Raw genomic sequence first — 18,834 nt, 5'->3', positions numbered from 1 at the left:
AAGTAATTGAAAGCGTTTCTTGATAAATTATGTTTTCAGGTGTATATCGACTTAATTTAATTATGAATATTATATCTAACACAAGTGCCTGTACCTAAACACCCTCAAATATCAGTACCATAAACAAGAACGGATAACTAACTCATCGCAATTGCAATTTAATAAATAAATAAATAAATAAAATGTCGATCAATAATTGCTTTTGGGGGATCTCGGGGTGAGTGGTCGGAGGCGTATATAACAGTTTCTTGGGTGAAAACAGATATGCAAAACTGATATTGTTGAATAGATCCGAGTGATACGGAATAAAAATATGACGTTTGACAATAACCCAACTTTTGGGGTGTCTGTCAAATTAGTGGTCAACATTAAAGTAGAATATAAAGAAAGAAATGTTTTATTTAACGACGCACTAAACACATTTTATTTACGGTTATATGGCGTCAGACATATGGTTATGGACCACACAGATATTCAGAGAGGAAACCTGCTGTCGCCACTTCATGGGCTACTTTTTTCGATTAGCAGCCAGGGATCGTTTATATGTACCATCCCACAGACAGGGTAGTACATACCACGGCCTTTGATATAATTAAATAAAATGTGTTGAGTGTGTCTTTGAATAAAACATTTCTTATTTTCTTTCTTTCAAACAAAAATTAAACAAAAAAACAACAAACAAAAAACAACATCATTCCTCTGATAACAATCGACCCTATGACCCACAGAACGTCGCACACATGCTCTACGAAAATTGATTAGTGGTGCACATCACATTAACAGGTATTATAGGTTGCACATTTATACGTTTATTGTGTGTTTTAAAGGGCCTCTTACATATATAATGGATTTTTTAAAATTATTTTATTTGATTCTTTGTTATTTATTTATCTTAGTACTGAATAAAGTCCCGTCCCCTCATTTGTGGGTCTGCTTAAACGTAGAGAGACGTATGTATCCTTGCGTGATACATGACCGATCACCGCCAGAACAATTTTATGTAAGATCTTTCAAACGGCCACAACTAGAGTAGGGAAAACAATCTCTCCAATGCTTTACTTATTTTTTCTCCCTGTGTCTTAGTGTGTGTGACTGTGCCAGTGGGTTGTTCTTTTTCGTGAGACGGTGAAAAAACCTATAGCAGCCGCCGATCTGTTACCGCAAAGCTCCTGTTCTCATCTTTGACATGAGAACGAGTCCGGCCAATCTATCATACCTGGTATGATTCTCAAACAAACGTGCAAATATGGCAGTTATGAAGTGCTAGGTCCTAATGTCGCCTCGTTGTTCTCTTTCTCAGAGGAAGAAACGAGTCCAAACAGCGCCACAGCCAGCGAGGCAGGCAGTCCAGGCAGCAACTCCACCAGTCTACTGAAAAAACACAGCAGAAAACGAGGTAAGGATGTCTTTTCGTTTCTGTAGATTTGTTATAATGTTATATGCTTATTTCAGTTCAGTAGACAGGTGTACGAAGATGTGGGTGGCTGCGTGGGTGGAGAGGCCTTAGAACCCCCCCCCCCCCCCCCAGCCAAGGACCGTACCGTAGCGGGTTGCAGAGGTCAGTTGCCTCCTTCTCTCCCCCCCCCCCCCCCCCCCACTCCTCGAACAATACTTTTAAAGTTCGCATTGCTTTCTCGCGTGATAGCAAACGTTAAATAAAGAACGATAATGACCAAATGGACCTTTAAAACGAATGTATATGTACTTTGTGATTCATTTTTGTTTTCGTTCATTCTTTTTTTTTTTTTTTTTTTTTTTTTTTTTTTTTTTTTTTTAGCAGTTATAAATATCCTGGTATAAAAAATAACTAAACGTCACAATAGAAAATAAGGTATGGTTTTAAATTAAACCTTTAAATTATTGTTTATATATCATATTGATTGCGCATACAAAAATATCATATTATTGTGAATTGTAAAACAAACATTCATTCTAAATCGTCCATCTCCGTAATGCAACCGCACAGTTTAAGAGACCACATTATAAATCTCCCAAGTCATTTAATGTGAGTTATTTGAATTTTAAATAAATTATATTATAGTCACATAAGTTTTAAACAAAATACGTTCAGCTACCAGGGCTGTCTATATCAGAATATTTCATTTCTATTTGTTAATGAGAGGGAAGTCAGTGTAGTTGACTCGTTAATACTCTGGATTGGAGCCGGTCCCAGGTGGCGAACCCAGTACCTACTAGTCATAAGGCTGGTTCATTAACCACTACGCCACCGTCGCCGGTTGATCCGTATTAAAAAGACAATTGTCTGAAAGGCCACATTTCATTAATCGCTTAGATAGCTGCACACTGTTTTTTACGTGTTTAAAATGTTCTGTCTTAAATATTTCCACTGGCGTGGCCAGAGAGAGCTTTGGGGCCATACCCCTCCACCATAAATCACACCTTTTACCCCCTAGCTGCCTTGAGTATTTGTCTGTCGCCTCTCAACATGCGTAAACGCGGAATGCCCCCTCCCCTACCACCACTACCACCACATTTTCAGTCCTCCCTAATATTAAATGCAATGCATGATCTGGTAATTTGTAGAACTTAACTCATATATATTTTTCTTGTCTTTAAAATAGACTGGTATATCAAAGGCCGTGGTATGTGCTATCCTGTCTGTGTGATGGTGCATATAAAAGATCCCTTGCTACTAATGAAAAAATTTATCGGGTTTTCTCTCTAAGACTATATGTCAAAATTACTAAATGTTTGACATCGAATAGCCGATGATTAATAAATCAATGTGTTCTAGTGCTGTCGTTAACCAAAACAAACTTTACTTTATAACTTAAAATAGAATGTGTACATATGCAGGTCTATATTTCACTCGTGAGGTTAACATAGAAATTGACCCTATTTAATTGCGAACGTACATTACTTGTTAACACCCAATGAGATGACATTGAATGTTGTAATTCTTATTTGAAGGTATATAACACAGATTGACCCTGTTTATTTGCGAATGTACATCTATTTTAGTTTTACCTATATCTGTAACCAATAAAACTATCTTTTACGTTGTAATTTGTTCCGGTTACAGAACAGTTTTTGTCTAACAAAAATGTCAACATAACGCCGGATCATATGAGCATATATATTAATATATTGCTGCATTACCCGTGAGATTAAAACATATGGTAATATTATCTTGGTAATTGCATTTATTTTATAGTTCTATATTACACGGTTTGTTGGAGGAAATGTCATAATCTGCTACCATTTACCAATGTCCAATATGTATTTTAATTAATATTTTGGTAGGCTGTGGTAATTTGATCATAGATTTCTATTTTTTGTGACATTAAATACGAACAGTCTAATGTTAACGTTCTATATTAAATGAGTTATTTGTTATTCAGTGTCATAATTCATGTAAATGTTTACAGATATTTATATTATTAACAGATTAATAAGTGTTAAATAACTTGGGCTTTTTTGTTTTGTTTTCTATTTATTAAAATTATTGATTTATTAAATTATTAATTAAAAGTATTTATTTATTTATTTATTTTTCTGAGAAATTAATATGCATTGTCTTAATATGTGTTTTACATCCATCTTACAAATTGATACGAACTCTCGTAATTGGTAATTGGTTGACGTTTATTAATTTCTATAATATTTGTGTGGACTTTAGATGTTTTTAGATTCATGCAGTACATGTTTATCGATTGATATGGACTGGAAACGTTTATAGATTCATAAAGTACATATCCACTAATATGGACTGTACATGTTTAACGATTGATATGGACTTTATTTGTGTATGATTTAATATGAGCCGAAAATTTTCAGTCATTTTTGTTCTGTTTTGAGAAAAAAAAGAAAAAGAAAGAAAGAAATGTATTTGACGATGAACTCAAAACATTTTTATTTACGGTTATATGGTGTCAAACATGTGCCGCCAGCCCAGAGAGGAAACCCGCAACCGCAATACCTTGGGTTATTCTTTTCTATTAGCAACAAATTATGTTTTATATGCATCAGACATGATAGCACATACCACGGCCTTTGTTACAACAGTCGTCGAGCACTGGCTGCATCTATAAATAGCCCAAAATGGAAGACCACCGATGGGGATCGATCCTAGATCGACCGGGCATCAGTCGGTCTCTTTACCACTGGACTACGCCCCGCCTAGCCTTGTCGTGAGAGCAATATGATGTGTTGTAATAAAACATTAGATGTGGAATATAGATTGGTAAAAAAAAACTGATATCAGAGGCGGATCCGGGGGGGGGGGGGGGAGGGGACCTGTCCCCCTAAAATTACTGTGCCTCCTTTTTCTCATCTTTTGTATAATTTTTTTTATATTTGGATGACCTGTTGGCGAAGTGGTCCATATAACCAAAATACTAGTAGTTCCTGGATGTGCTCCTGCAAAGATTTGTTTGCCTCTGGTAAACCCGTCGGAACCCGTACATAGGCATATGGGATCCCATTTTAAAATGGGAGGCTTCTCTTTGCCCGAATTAAACGAAAATGCCTGAATCTGGATAACAACATTTATTCATATTAGCATTACTGTCAAACAGCTATGTTGGGTTGGAAACGAAACACTAAGCAATTTTTTTTACAGGGATTACAACTAATATTGTGTGTAGAATGATGAAAAAACATGGTGAAAAGGGTTCATTTTAACCGAATTTGAGTATTTTCTCAAGTACTGTGGGACAGTTGACAGTCCCCATCCCTGTCTCGTACGCTTATGTCATTAAACAAACATTCCATTTTCTTACACACCCGTTGGTGAAAACACCATGCGTTGTTTATGGTAACACATACCCTGTTTACACACGTATGTGTGTTAACAATTTCAAGACGTACGACTGGCTGTTCCCATATATCCAATGAAAAACAACAAGATGGAAATTGATTACCTTGTGACGTATAGTTAATCTGACAATCATGTGTTTTGTAACGCGTAAGTTAGCTACAGGTGCAAAGGTCTGTAAATATCATTTTAGTCGAAAAAGATGTTAAAATTTGACATGTAAGAAATAGAATAATACATTCGTGTCCACTCATGTATTATTCTTTAATTTGTACTTTTTTCTTGACCTTAAAATTAACTACGGAGTTTCGTAATTTTGCATAATGTATATGTTTTAATTCAATTTCCGTTGATGCATATTGAATTTGATTGTATTTTCACTGATTTTAAAGTTAATAAATCTCCGTTTGATAGCAAATATTTGTTTAATGTTCAAATGGTAGCTTTGATACGATATTCGCTCGTTATTTTGTGAATCATAGATTTTAAAGTTCCGTTATACAGTTCTGACGTTGAATGAAAGAAGGAAAACCGCATCTTATTGTATAAAATATAAAGTAAAAATAGAACTAAATCTTACTATCCGGGCCCTGGGCTGTCCAGGTGTGATCAGTACAGATGCCTTATCCTTAATGTCACTGTTTAGAACATTAAATATGATAACATCTCAGATTCCTCATATCTGGTCGTGTTCTGCCACGTGTTACAGATTCCTTTGATTCATCTCTATTTTAGTACTAAACAAGCGGAAAATATTTAACGTAGATATTTAAATAGTGCTGATCAACTTCATCATCGTCATTTTCTTCGTCGTCTCTCTCTCTCTCTCTCTCTCTCTCTCTCTCTCTCTCTCTCTCTCTCTCTCTCTCTCTCTCTCTCTCTCTCTCTCTCTCTCTCTCTCTCTCTCTCTCTCTCTCTGTCTGGTACAGATATATTATTTTAGATATGCTGATAATCTGTTGTTTCCAACTGAAACAGTTCTGACTGTGTTGGAAGTTTTATACTTATACTGAGTAGTAGGGTAAGAAAGTACTGCTTTTTGCAACTATTTTATAAAGTTTCTGTTCATTTTACAACCAGAATGTATACACAATATTCGAGCTAATTTAGAATGGATTATATTTTCCACGTTTTTCTTCAAACGCTATAACTCGAAAATATATGGCACGCGAAAATATAGTGTTTTACAGTAGGCCTAAGCGCGACAGGTAATATTCAGTTATTAATAATGTCCTGTGATGTTGTCCAACATTCACTGCTTTTCTTTCCTTTCACCCACGAATTTTCTTTATTTGGCCTAATAGTTATCATTTCTGCATCGTGTAAACGACTAATTCCATGGTTAGACCCAGGGGCATGGGAAGAAAACTCTTTAATCGGACTTTAATGTATTTCCGATGGTTCCGTACTTTCGTTAATTGGTGACTGTCACTAAGACGTTATTCTTACAGATGATTGGCGGGTGTCACAGCTAACATCACGTAGTCACCTATTAATTTTAGTGATTTTAATGGCGTCCCTTGAAGTCGTGATTCATCTCGAAATTATCGTATTCTATAAAGGAAAAGGATTTTAATTCAACGGAAGTGAAATTGATCTGTTAATTGGCCAAAGAAATTTTTATTTCCTCATTTATATTTTCATTATATTTTAATTTTTTAATTTTTATTTTTCATTATACTTAAGATGATGATGATTACGACTACGACGACGAGGAGGACTTTTATTATTTTTATCATCATCGTCATCATCATCATCATCATCATCATCATCATCCTTAGCAACTCGAATGGCCTCCAGGAACACGTGGCTACTTAATATAAATCACTGTACAATATATTAGGCGATTTGTGGCCAACAAAATAATATATTATGTTAGTTTTTCATAACAGGTGGCTGCTTAATGTAATTTAATTGTATATTATATACACTTACATACTTTGTCTTGGGGTCGATATGCAATGGCCTTTTATTGCAGGTGGTTGCATAATGTATGTCATTTTGTATGAGACGGTTTTGGAAAATTATGCGGCGGACGCTTAAGACAGGTGGTCGCTATAGTTTGTAACACAGATTTTTTTTTTACAAACATTTCTTAAAACGCCAGTTATTCCCAGCAATATATTCCCTTTGTGTTGTAATGTACTATTCCGTACGGAGGAGAGAGAGTTGGGGTTTTAGTTTTTTCTCTTATCAAGTGTTTTTTTTTTTATATTTCTGTTAACAAGCCGGAATTCAATAACAAACAAAAACAAACATGTCGTCTGTAACTGAAAATGGACATATAAAATTTCAGCCTCATTACACATGTTTGGGTTTCTTGTATCCTTCCCTGCAAGATTTTAAATGCTGTTTCAACAAAACCTGATCCGACATTTATTAGTAAACCAAATACGAGGGCCAGAGGAGCTTGGATAAAGTGGCGACATATGGGGTATGTGTTCACATCAAAGGAGCTCTTTAATAAAACACGTGTTTTGGGGGGTGAAAAAGCGATTCTGCGACAAAACAACATTCCGTAGAAATAACAAGGAAAACACGATTAAGTAACGATGGGGTGATCGGTAACGTGGGCCAGGCAGTGTAAACTTTTAGCGTTCTCTACGACTGGGTATTTGTTTTGTGTGGTGAGACCGCGGTTTGGCGGAATTGTGTTGCTGTTTGTTGACAAGCAGACGCGTTGTAATTTGGCATATGGTTCAAGATGGAAGAATGCTGGATGGATTCTCAGAAAGATTAGAGAAAGAAAAAAAAGAAATAAAAGTAAACTTGTGCTGGGTATGGCAAAACAACAAATGGTCATCTTTCGTGTTACAATCCCATGAGTTGAAAGTTATTTTCTTTTCATTATCTTTTTTTTTATACGAAAACTTCGAAACATTTTTACTAAGGGCGTACCAAACAAGGTTGTGTAACTTGACTTATAATAATTTTCAAGTTAAGCTGTGATATAGCTAACAACGAAAAAGAAAAAAAAAAACACTAACAAAAACAACAATACTAAAGAGCTATAAATTAATACAACAATACAGTAATACAAAGTCGTATATCTGCATAAAACAGAGTACAGTGATAGTTTTAACTGCAACCATGTGCCAAGACATGAATCAAACAGTGACTTATAAACTTAATATTATATTATGTGACTAAATTAGTCAGGGGTTTTTGTAGTTTTTTTGACATCCAATAACCGATGGTTAATTATTCAATATGCTCTAGTGGTGTCGTTAAACAAAACAAACTTTAGGCAGTTTCTTAATATCACTGCCTACACTCACTCACTGAATATGATGAATTTTGTTTTTGTTTCAAATTCTTGTGAATATGTACCAAGTTTCAGATATATTTTGTTTTACTTATAATATAACAATACAATAGTTTTTTCTTTTTTCTAGTTTTTTTTCTTTTTCTTTTTCTTCTGTTATTGGCTCTGTTAAAGCCATAGAATATTTTTCATTTTAATGTTTTTGTAATTCTACTGTTTATCATTATTTATCGTCTAATAGAATTCGGAAATTGAGTACATTTTCATTTTATATCAGATTATATATAAAATATTGACGTAACAGTAGTAGGACATATATTTCATTTTATTTTCAATAATAGTAAATAATTCAAAGATTGCCATGTTGTGTTTATTTATATTATTTCATTTCATTTTATTTCATTTCATTTCATTATTTACTTATTTGCTTACTTACTTCCTTACTTACTTACTTTACTTACTTACTTACTTACTTACTTACTTACTTACTTACTTACTTACTTACTTTACTTACTTACTTACTTACTTACTTACTTTATTTACTTACTTACTTACTTACTTACTTACTTTATTTACTTACTTACTTACATACTTACTTACTTACTTTATTTACTTACTTACTTTATTTACTTACTTACTTACTTACTTACTTACTTTACTTACTTTACTTACTTACTTACTTACTTACTTACTTTATTTACTTACTTACTTACTTACTTACTTACTTTATCTACGATAGTGCTGTTTTGTTGTGCGGGAAGGTGAAAACTAGTTTACATTAGTGACGACATAAATTTAGTTTCTCTCTAATTCTCGTTCTTCTAAGTGATGAAATACCCAAACAAAAAAATATCTTCCATTTTAATGTTTTATATTACTTTGTGCCATAAAAAAAATTGCAAGATAAAAAAAGTCCTGTAAACTTGAAAATGCAATCTTGTGGATAATTAATACAGAACGATCTTAATACGGTTTTTATTGAGACCACTCTTTAGTCGCAGTTTATCTAATTGCTTACATCCGAAGGGGCGTAGCCCAGTGGTAAAGCGTTCGCTAGTTGCGCGGTCGGTGTGTGATCGATCCCCGTCGGTGGGCCCATTGGGCTAGTTCTCGTTCAAGCCAGTGCACCACTACTTGTATATCAAAGGCTGTGGTATGTGCTATCCTGTCTGTGGGATGATGCATATAAAAGATCCCTTGCTACTAATGGGAAAAGGTAGCAGGTTTCCTCTAAGACTATATGTCAAAATAACCCAAATTATGTTTGACATCCAATAGCCGATGACTAATAAATCAATGTGCTCTAGTGGTGTCGTTAAACAAAAACAACCTTTTGATAACATCCGCATGTTGCCGAAACTGCATTAATATAGAAAAAAATAACACCTTATATTCGTGGTTAGCGTTGTTGGTGAATTCTATAAGTCATTCTCGAGTCGATTTTATTGCTTTTATTTCGACATTTGGGCCTAATATCGCATGGTTGATTGTAAATTTCTTTTGTGTTTTCCTGGGACATGTTCTCCCAATTTCCCATGCTGTTTTTCGAGTGTCTTATTCACGCGAGAGAAAACTTTGCGGTTGTGATTCGTTTCTGACTGTATTCGCTGGCATTGTTTGCGTTTTGTCTCGTTTGGACTGGTAAAGCCAAGCTTAGCTTGAGAAGGTCGAATCTATTTTGTGGATTTATCTCATATTTTTCTTTTCATATCCTCGCTTTTGTGGTTCGAATAAATAATGATATTTTCTTATCGACAAAGCAAAACAGATTTTTCATATATATTTGAGAGTCTGTTGAAAATAACTCGGAAGAAAACCAATCAAAATTTTATTTTAACTCTCTTTTTTCAGATTAAATTAAATTGTAGTTCAGAGGGACTATTTTTTTTTGAGGAATTGGAATAATATATTTTGAAGTAATGTTTTTTTTTTTAAATTTTACCCCCAGCCCCTTGAAGTAATATATGTAGTGTAGAAAGAACGCAGAATGTCGTCTGCTTGTTAAACTGGGGTGTATGCTCAATCTTTAGTGCTGTGTGTTTCAAATCTTAGTGTCAGGAGTGTAGACTTGTCCTTAAATAGTCTAGATTCATATTCCGTTTAGATTCAAGTTCAAAGTTAGAATATAAACGTGCTGAAATTTTGTGCAGACATCTTTAAACAAAGTCTAGATCCATGCTCAAACCTATCGGTCACTAACGCACCCACGCACTCACGTTCTCACCCACGCACACATGACTGCATACACGCGCACACGCATTCACACACACACACACACACACATACACATACACACACACACACATACACATACACATACACACACATATATACGCACACACACATACACACACATACACACACACATACACACACATATACACATACACACACACACACATACACACACATACACACACACATACAGACACACACATACACAAACACACATACATACACACTGACACACAGACACACATACACACACACATACACACACATGTACACACACATACACACATACACACACATACACACACACACACATACACACATACACACACACACACACACACACACCTTGACGTAATCAATAACCAGGCTGTTCGTTTTTGTTCCTACTCTTTGTAAATAAGTTTAAAATATATGCCCCCCCCCACACACACTATAAAGGTGCCCCCCCCCCAATTAGAGCCCCCCCCCCCCCATTCCAGATATCGCTCGTACGGGCCTGATAACACATTCACGCACGCACGTGTGCAATCACTCACTCACTCATCATATTATAACAATTATGGTCTTTTACTATAATGGTTTCTGTGTACTTTGTACTTAACATGTACATCAATTTAAAAAGAAAGAAAAAAAATTATCTTAAAAAAGAAGAAGAAAAAAGCCTGAGTTGAGATCGGTGGGACATTGAGGGCGCCGTACAATAAAGCCCGCAATTTGTCACTGGTCCCTAGATTGATGCATTTTATTGTAACTGTCTCTTTTTGTCTGTGACCGGCGTTGCCATTACTGGCGAAAAATTCGCCAATGGAAAGCTTAGGCGAGTACAATGATTTGTTCGGGCTAATGGCTGGCAATCAGTAACACTGCCGAACAACAAGTCAATTATATGAAAATAATGCAGAGATCGCAGCCGAAACAAGCAGGCCTGGCCAGCTTTGCTTAAAGCGCAGATACGAAACTACGGTTTTTACGGCTCGCTATTGCGGTATTTGTGTGGAAGGTATAACCATCAATTTTCATTATTAAAGGCAAGGAAATGTATGGCATGACGTTATTTGTTGTCACTTAATGACTTGTTATTTGAATAATGAATGGGAAATATGTACTGGAGTGCCCCTTTTACTTCTCTTATCAGCGCTTTCCTTTTGGCTAAGGGCAGATTTAGGGGTGGAGGGTAAAGACATTTTATTTGTTAAGATATAATAAAATAAATTTTAAAAAACCCCATTTAAGAACAAGAGGTTGGATTTAACAAACGCTATGATACTAATAGTTGTACAACGCGTCTGTGTACAATAGATAGGTATAAAGTCTCTTAGACCGTCAATGTTCACTCATCGAACACCATCAGTGTGTGTTCGTCACCAATACATTTTAAAATCATACCGCTTTCTTTGCATTTCACAGTGTCCAGTTTCCATCCCCCTCACGTCATCCTTCTGCTTACAGCCATCCGTCCCCTTTATCCCCCTGTCAATCTTTCTCTTTCTCTATCTCTATCACCTCCCCCCCCCCTCTTCCTCCTCTCTCTTTCTGCCTCTCTCTCTCTCTCTCTCTCTCTCTCTCTCTCTCTCTCTCTCTCTCTCTCTCTCTCTCTCTCTCTCTCTCTCACTCTCTCTCATATGTATGTGTTTGTCTGTCTGTCTGTCTGTCTGTATGTCTGTATGTATATCTGTTCTTCTCTTCTCTCTTTCTTGCCAACCCTTGTCTTTCTCTCTATTTCTCTCCTTCTCTCACACACGTTTTCTATCCCTTCTTCTTCTACCCCTTTAACCATTTCCCTCTCCCTGCCTCTGTCTTTTTCTCTGTTTCTCTCACCCTCCCAGTCTCCCCTACATCCCTTTGTTTCCACCCACCGCTCTTTTTCTCATATTTAAAATACAAACATGCTTTTGTGACAGATAATCCTATAAATTGTCTGTTAATAAATGTATCAAAAGCCGTGCCAATCAAACGGGACGTCGCTAACTCGAGCTCGTTATCGTCCCCGAACTCTCGAGTCCATCTGCGGAGCACGGAACCACGTAACTGGCGGGAGGTTATCGTGGCCACTAATACGAAACAAGTGCAATTATTTGTCGGTTATCTCCGTTTTAAGTAACCCCCCGTGGAGTGGGTTTTAGTTTAGCGTTCGCTTTGTGGTGAGATAGGCGGGCACTAAACTAATGATAAAAGTAACTGGCTGTAACTAATGTCATAAGAAACGAACCCGTCGTAACACTCCCGTGTGTTAATTATATGCAGTGACACCCGCATAATTGTAATGGCTTCTGTTGTATTCTGTTTGTTCTAATGTTGCCCAGCAATAGTTTTATTAAACAGCTGTAAATGTCCTAGGGACACTCAAATTAAGTAATATTAAAGGTTGGGCTTTTTATTTGAGGCACTTGTTTTTTTGTGGGGTTTTTTTTTACTTTAATTATTATTAAAAAAAAATAATGCTCTTTATTCGTTGCTGCTTTTATATTTGGAATTGTTTTAATGTTTCTTAGAAGTTGTTATTCGGAGGCAAGGTGGTGGTGGTATCTGTATGTGTCTCTGTGTGTGTGTGTGTGTGTGTGTGTGTGTGTGTGTCTCTCTCTCTCTCTCTCTCTCTCTCTCTCTCTCTCTCTCTCTCTCTCTCTCTCTCTCTCTCTCTCTCTCTCTCTGTGCATGTGTGCGTGCGCGCGCGCGTGCGTGTGTGTTAGCAGGGTTGATCGTTTTGTGATGTTTCTACTTGAGATTGGAGTGTGTGAGAACGGTATATTTCAAAATAAGTTTGTTTTTTGTTTTTAAAATAGGCAAATACTGTCTGACAGTTTTTATTTTCATATATTTATTTGTATACGTTTGATCATGTTTAATATAATAATAATACTAGTACAGTTCGTGTAGTTAATGTCTTGAAGCTAGTACGTTCAGATACTACATGCAGTGAATTGCGTGGTTTTATGACCATGTGCTAGTACATAACATGTTTTGTATGTTCTGATACTGGTTCATAACATATATGGTATTAATGCCCTGATGCTAACTTTTACATTGCGTGGTTTTTATGTCCTGATGTTAGTACATAACATGGTATTAATGTCCTGATGCTAGTACGTTACATGATATTAATGGCCTGATGCTAGTACCTAACATGATATTAATGTCCTGATGCTAGTACCTAACATGGTTTTAATGTCCTGATGCTTGTTCCTAACATGACATTAATGCCCTGATACTAGTGTATAAAATGGTATTAATGTTCTAATACTAGTACTTAACATGGTTTTAATGTCCTGGTACTAGTACGTTACATGGTATTAATGTCCTGATGCTAGTACGTTACATGATGTCAATGTCCTAATATTAGTGCATAACATGGTATTAATGTCCTGATACTAGTGTATAACATGGATTTAATGTCCCGATGCTTGTACGTTACGTGGTTTTAATGTCTTCACTGATAATACGTTGCTGCTTAACAGTTCGTATCAAACAAGCAGACAGCCGTCACAAAGAGGGGTTAGCAACACCACGTCGTGGCCGTCTTGACAAATGCTGACCTTCATGGGGGTCACGATGGTTCTCTTAACGAAAATGATGGATCTTTGCAATTAGAAATGTATTTAGGAAGGAACATTTGTGTGTGTTTAGTTTGCTACAGATGTATCAAGAATGGAGTATCCTCAGATTGTGGCACACCTCGAGGCTGTGTCAGACACTTGTGAATATTTCCGTCGGATTAAGCTATGTGTTGTTCTTTTCACCAAAAGCTGTTTCCGAGTCGCCCCCCTTTCTTTTGTTTTGTTTTGTTTGCACACAACTCGAGACGTGAACATTTCGGAAACACTCGCCATAGAACTCTCGTGGTTGTGTCCAACAATGGAGTGCGTCTCGATTTGTTGATTTAGTGAAGTGGTCTCGAGCAAAAATCCCTAGCGCAAATATATTAAACAGAAACTTGACAAATTAAAATGGTCGATAACAGAGCAAAAGCCATTTTGAACAGCGGCGCCCATGACATTCCATTTGGTGGTACACGCGCCCGCGCGGGTAACTGATGTCCTGGCGAGCACTCGCGTCTGACCCACGGTGCCATTTCCTCTCTTAAAAACGCGCACGTCATTGCTCGTGAGTTGGAGGAAATTATACCTAATGTTGGATTGTCACCAGTGAAGGTGGGGAGCCAAGAGATGGCCGAGGGAATTGATGCGTTCCTGCAATGTGATGCCTCGATCTGACATATACCGGAAGCTGTTTGCTCTACCGAAGAAGCAAATGCGGAAGTAGTCTGTTTCTACTATCTGTCGCCATTGCATTTAGATTTCTGCGTTCAACCCTGAGAAAGGACGAGTCATAAGGAAAACGGATGCTCTTAATTTTCTTAGTTTTCGCAAATGAAATTTAAAGAAAACACCGCTGTGAGGCGCTAATGCTTGCTTGCTTATTCCGCGACGCGCTACATGTCGGCTTCTAGTCAACACATTAGCGTGCCAACACATCGGACACTGTGTGGCCGGGATGCTTGAGTCATCTGGTTTAACGCTGGCAAGGTGCTAGGTTCGAATCCCACTATCACCTTCAAGCTTCGATGGTGCAGAGTTTAACGACGCATTGGCCACTACACCGACATCTCTCTCACAAACCACTAACCACTAACCACTAACCTACTGTCTTGGACAGACAACACAAATAGCTGAAGTGTGTGTTCAGGATTAGGGTCTCCACGAGTACTCGAGTACTCGGGGACGGGTCGAGTCTAGTAAGACTCGAGTCCGTTCACAGGACTCGAGTACCCGTAGAAGGTGGAATCAATTATAATACACTGGACAATGTAGGACAATAATTTCAGGATTAGATAATCAACGATATAAGTGACACAATAATTATAAGATCATGCGCTAGTTTCTTTTTTTAAACTGGCCGTCCATCCATCATAACACTAAATATATCAACCGGTTTCTAAATGCAATACAATGACATGATTTGGCATCCATGTTCAGCCCTGGAATTAAAATGCATAATGCTATTTAATTTTATTCTTTAATCTCATCATCATCTAGTATAAATGTCGGGTACTCGGGTCCGGGTCGAGTTTGACCCTCGAGTACTCGAGTTCCCATATTTTGGACTCGTGGAGGCCCTATTCAGGATAGTTTACTTGAACCTTATTTGGATATAAGCACACTCATAAGTATAAATGTTCTCTTTTCCTTTCTGAACTTTGGTACATAAAAATCGATCTTGAGACAGGTTCCCATAATTTGATTTTACTCTGATGTTTGCCAAAAGCTATTCTCACCCAGAATGTCGACAAAGTGTTGCTGTAGCAGTCTGGGCGACAGTTTCATGTGGAGCTTGTCGCTCTTTTTTCCCGTCTCGATAGCGGCCCTCTTCTGACGTCATTAAATATGCAGTGACGCTCGACAGTGGCTTGTAATCCGTTTATACCTGTGTGGTAATTGTTTCAAAGATGTCTTGAGCTAGCTAAGCATTTCCGAGCAGAGGAAACGTGTATGTCGTAATTAAATATGTAGAGAAAATGAACAGTGCCTTTATAACTGAATTAGAGTTCGGGACGTAGCCCGGTGATAAAGCGCTCGCTTGATGCGCGGTCGGTTTGAGATCGATCCCCGTCGGTGGGCCAATTGGGCTATTTCTCGTTCCAGCCAGGGCACTACAACTGGTATATCAAAGGCCGTGGCGTGTACTATCCTGTCTGTGGGATGGTGCATATAAAAGATCCCTTGTTACTGATAAAAAAATGTAGCGGGTTTCCTCTCTATGACTGTTAAAAATGACCATATGTTTGACACCCAATAGCTGATGATTAATAAATCAATGTGCGTTAGTGGTGTCGTTAAAAAAATTATAACTGAATTATATCTGTGAAAGGAACTGTTGTACAATTTTGTTCGACAACAGTAATACTGAATTCATGTAGGGTTTCTTCTCAGAAAAGTTAAAAATATATCCATTGATTTGATTTACTGTGGTATCCTGTGAATTTGTGATGTTTAATTTGTTTTAATAGTTTTACCTTTGTTTCTTCTTTCACAGTCGATTTGTATCTCTTTTTAAAAAATCAGCTTGATTCAAAACAACAACCTTGTTCTAACGGTTAAGTAACAAGTTCAAGTTAAAAATATTTTAATTAAATTTGTTTTTAAGATCTTTACTTATATAAATAATATGTACAATGCACAGCTGTTTTATCTTTTGTCTTCTTTTTTTTCAAATTTCATTTGTCTATTTTTAATTTTCAAAATGAAAAAAAGTGGCAAACAGAAAAGAATGGATTTGGTTTTTGTTTTTGTTTATTTGTCTTTACTTTTTGTTTTCTAAATACAGTTACTTAAATGAATTTGCAATAGTCTTGAATGCATTAATATTTTTCTAGAATCCTTTTATTACTAACCAGTACCCCAAAGACCGTGGTATATACTGTCCTGCCTATGTGAAATGCATATGAACGATCCATTCCTTATTTATCGGCAGTGATAGTCTATATAACATCAGCGAGTTTCTTTTTTCTTTTTTTCTCGACTACATGTCGAAATAAGTATGTGATAGACACCAAATAGCCGTAAGTTATTATGTGCCGAGGTCTCGTTGAACACACATTCCTTTCTTTTCATTTTTATTTATATAATTACAAAGCTTTGTAATATTTACCCAAGAGTGCACACTATGAAATTATCGGTTAAGATGTGCTAAGCGCGTACGTCTCTCTTTTGATTAAAAAGTAATGATTTTTCTTATTGTGGCATTGGGACAGAGTCTGATTAAATCATTTAGCTGTGTTTTCGTATTTCTAAAAGAATTAGACTTTGGCTTCAGTATACTGACGTTATTAATGTCAATTAGTATCACATAACACTTGGTCCTTAAATATTCGCACGCAGAAATATCAGCTTACACAATTATGCGAACGAAGATTGTTTTAGAGCTCAGAAGCACACAGCTTGTATGTATTTGATAAAATTCAATACTTGGAATAGATTTGCTATTATATTATATGTAAATATTCATTTAATTAGCTTTTAATCGCCAGAGATTCATGGGTGTATTGCAGTTACCAGTCTGTGGGGATATTTCTTTTCATGGTTATATTAGTATTTCTTGAAATACAACGTCGAACTTTTGGAATAAACCTTCCAGAATCCAGTCGCGGATTTAGGATGTTTAGCAGCTCCTTTATGGATCTCTATAGTAATTTCCGGACTCCTTTAGTTCCTTTCTGGATTCCTTGAGTCTTATTTGGATCAAGTGGACAACCCTAGACCCACCACTGGAACCATCGTAGTTTATTTTCCCATGCATATAGCCCTCGCTGGATTCTTTTAGTTCTTTTCTGGATTCCTTGAGTCTTATTTGGATCAGGTGGACAACTCTGGACCCACCACTGGAACCATCAATGTTTATTTTGCCATGCCTTTTTATAGCCCTCGCTGGATTCCTTTAGTTTCTCATTGGATTCCTCAAGTCCTATTTGGATCAAGTGGACCACTCTAGACCCGCCACTGGAACCATCGGGGTTTATTTTTCCATGGTTATAGCCCTCGCTGGATTCCTTCAGTTTCTTTTTGGATTCCTCAAGTCCTATCTGGATGAAGTGAGACCCTCTTGACCTACCACTAGAAGACATCAAGGTTTATATTTCCAAAATGAAACCACCACCACCACCATCACCATCACCCATCATTATCCCCATCACTATGACTCCTTTCAGCGATGTCTGAGACGGAAATCAATGCGCCATGTAACGTATTACCCGGGACGGCAGGCCGATCATTTCTATCAGGGTTTTTGTCACTTAATATTTCATCGTTATTAATATCCCTCAGTCAATTGTAGAGACGCTCAATGAGGTTTGGAATGATGAAAACGACAGGGGACTATTTGCCGTGAGCGCGCTGATTTAGCGCGTCTCAAGAATCGCGAGGCGGCGTGCTCAAGTTTGGATTGTTGCGCGATTTACTGCCGGATTCTTGAAGGGTAGTGCTCCGTACGTTTTAATCATCGTTCGAACGTAGAATGGTTTGAGGTTTTGAATACACCGAGAGAGGTCATTTCGTACTGACCTTGACATTTGGTGTCATCTCTTTTGTTCATGGTGGCATGGTACTTCCATGATCCCGTTTCATTACGTTGGAGAATAATTTAGCAAGCTTCGATTTGTCGGTGTTTGTGGTTAATAGGTATTGTGAGAAAAACTACAACTTTAATTGTACTGTATGTTAATTTTGCTTTTGAAATATATCACACAATATATGAGGGTTTGGAGGAAGAAAATTAATTTTAAAATATTTTGAGGAAAGAAGACATTTATTTACTAACCATACCAATCACTTATATTTTAAAACATATTTATAATGTTTGGTTGAGAGGTATGTTTTGTTGTTGCTGGATATTTTTTTGTTATGCCTAAGAAATATATTATACAAAATATAGCTATTTATGTCTCAAAGGGTTTTAAAAAAGCAATATTTTGCTGTTCCACGAATTAATGATGTAATACTAATGACACACTGACACAATGTGTTCTAAAAGATGTCTGGTGTGTTTCACCCACCCCCAGTGAAAAGAG

At 36.7% G+C, this 18,834-nt stretch overlaps 1 protein-coding gene across 3 annotated transcripts in view; it reads left to right on the top strand.

Annotated features, from left to right (window-relative positions):
* LOC121381252 (paired box protein Pax-6-like) overlaps positions 1–18,834 on the top strand; it is a 73,966-nt gene that overhangs the window by 22,938 nt on the left and 32,194 nt on the right. For all 3 annotated transcript variants that reach the window (XM_041510490.1, XM_041510491.1, XM_041510489.1), the window contains exon 3: positions 1,301–1,396. In XM_041510490.1, the coding sequence (XP_041366424.1) occupies positions 1,301–1,396 (96 nt within the window). The remainder of the gene's footprint in view (positions 1–1,300; positions 1,397–18,834) is intronic.

Source organism: Gigantopelta aegis, chromosome 9 (genome assembly GCF_016097555.1).
Source record: "Gigantopelta aegis isolate Gae_Host chromosome 9, Gae_host_genome, whole genome shotgun sequence".
NCBI lineage: Eukaryota > Metazoa > Mollusca > Gastropoda > Neomphalida > Peltospiridae > Gigantopelta > Gigantopelta aegis.
This window is presented reverse-complemented; position numbering and strand designations above follow the sequence as displayed.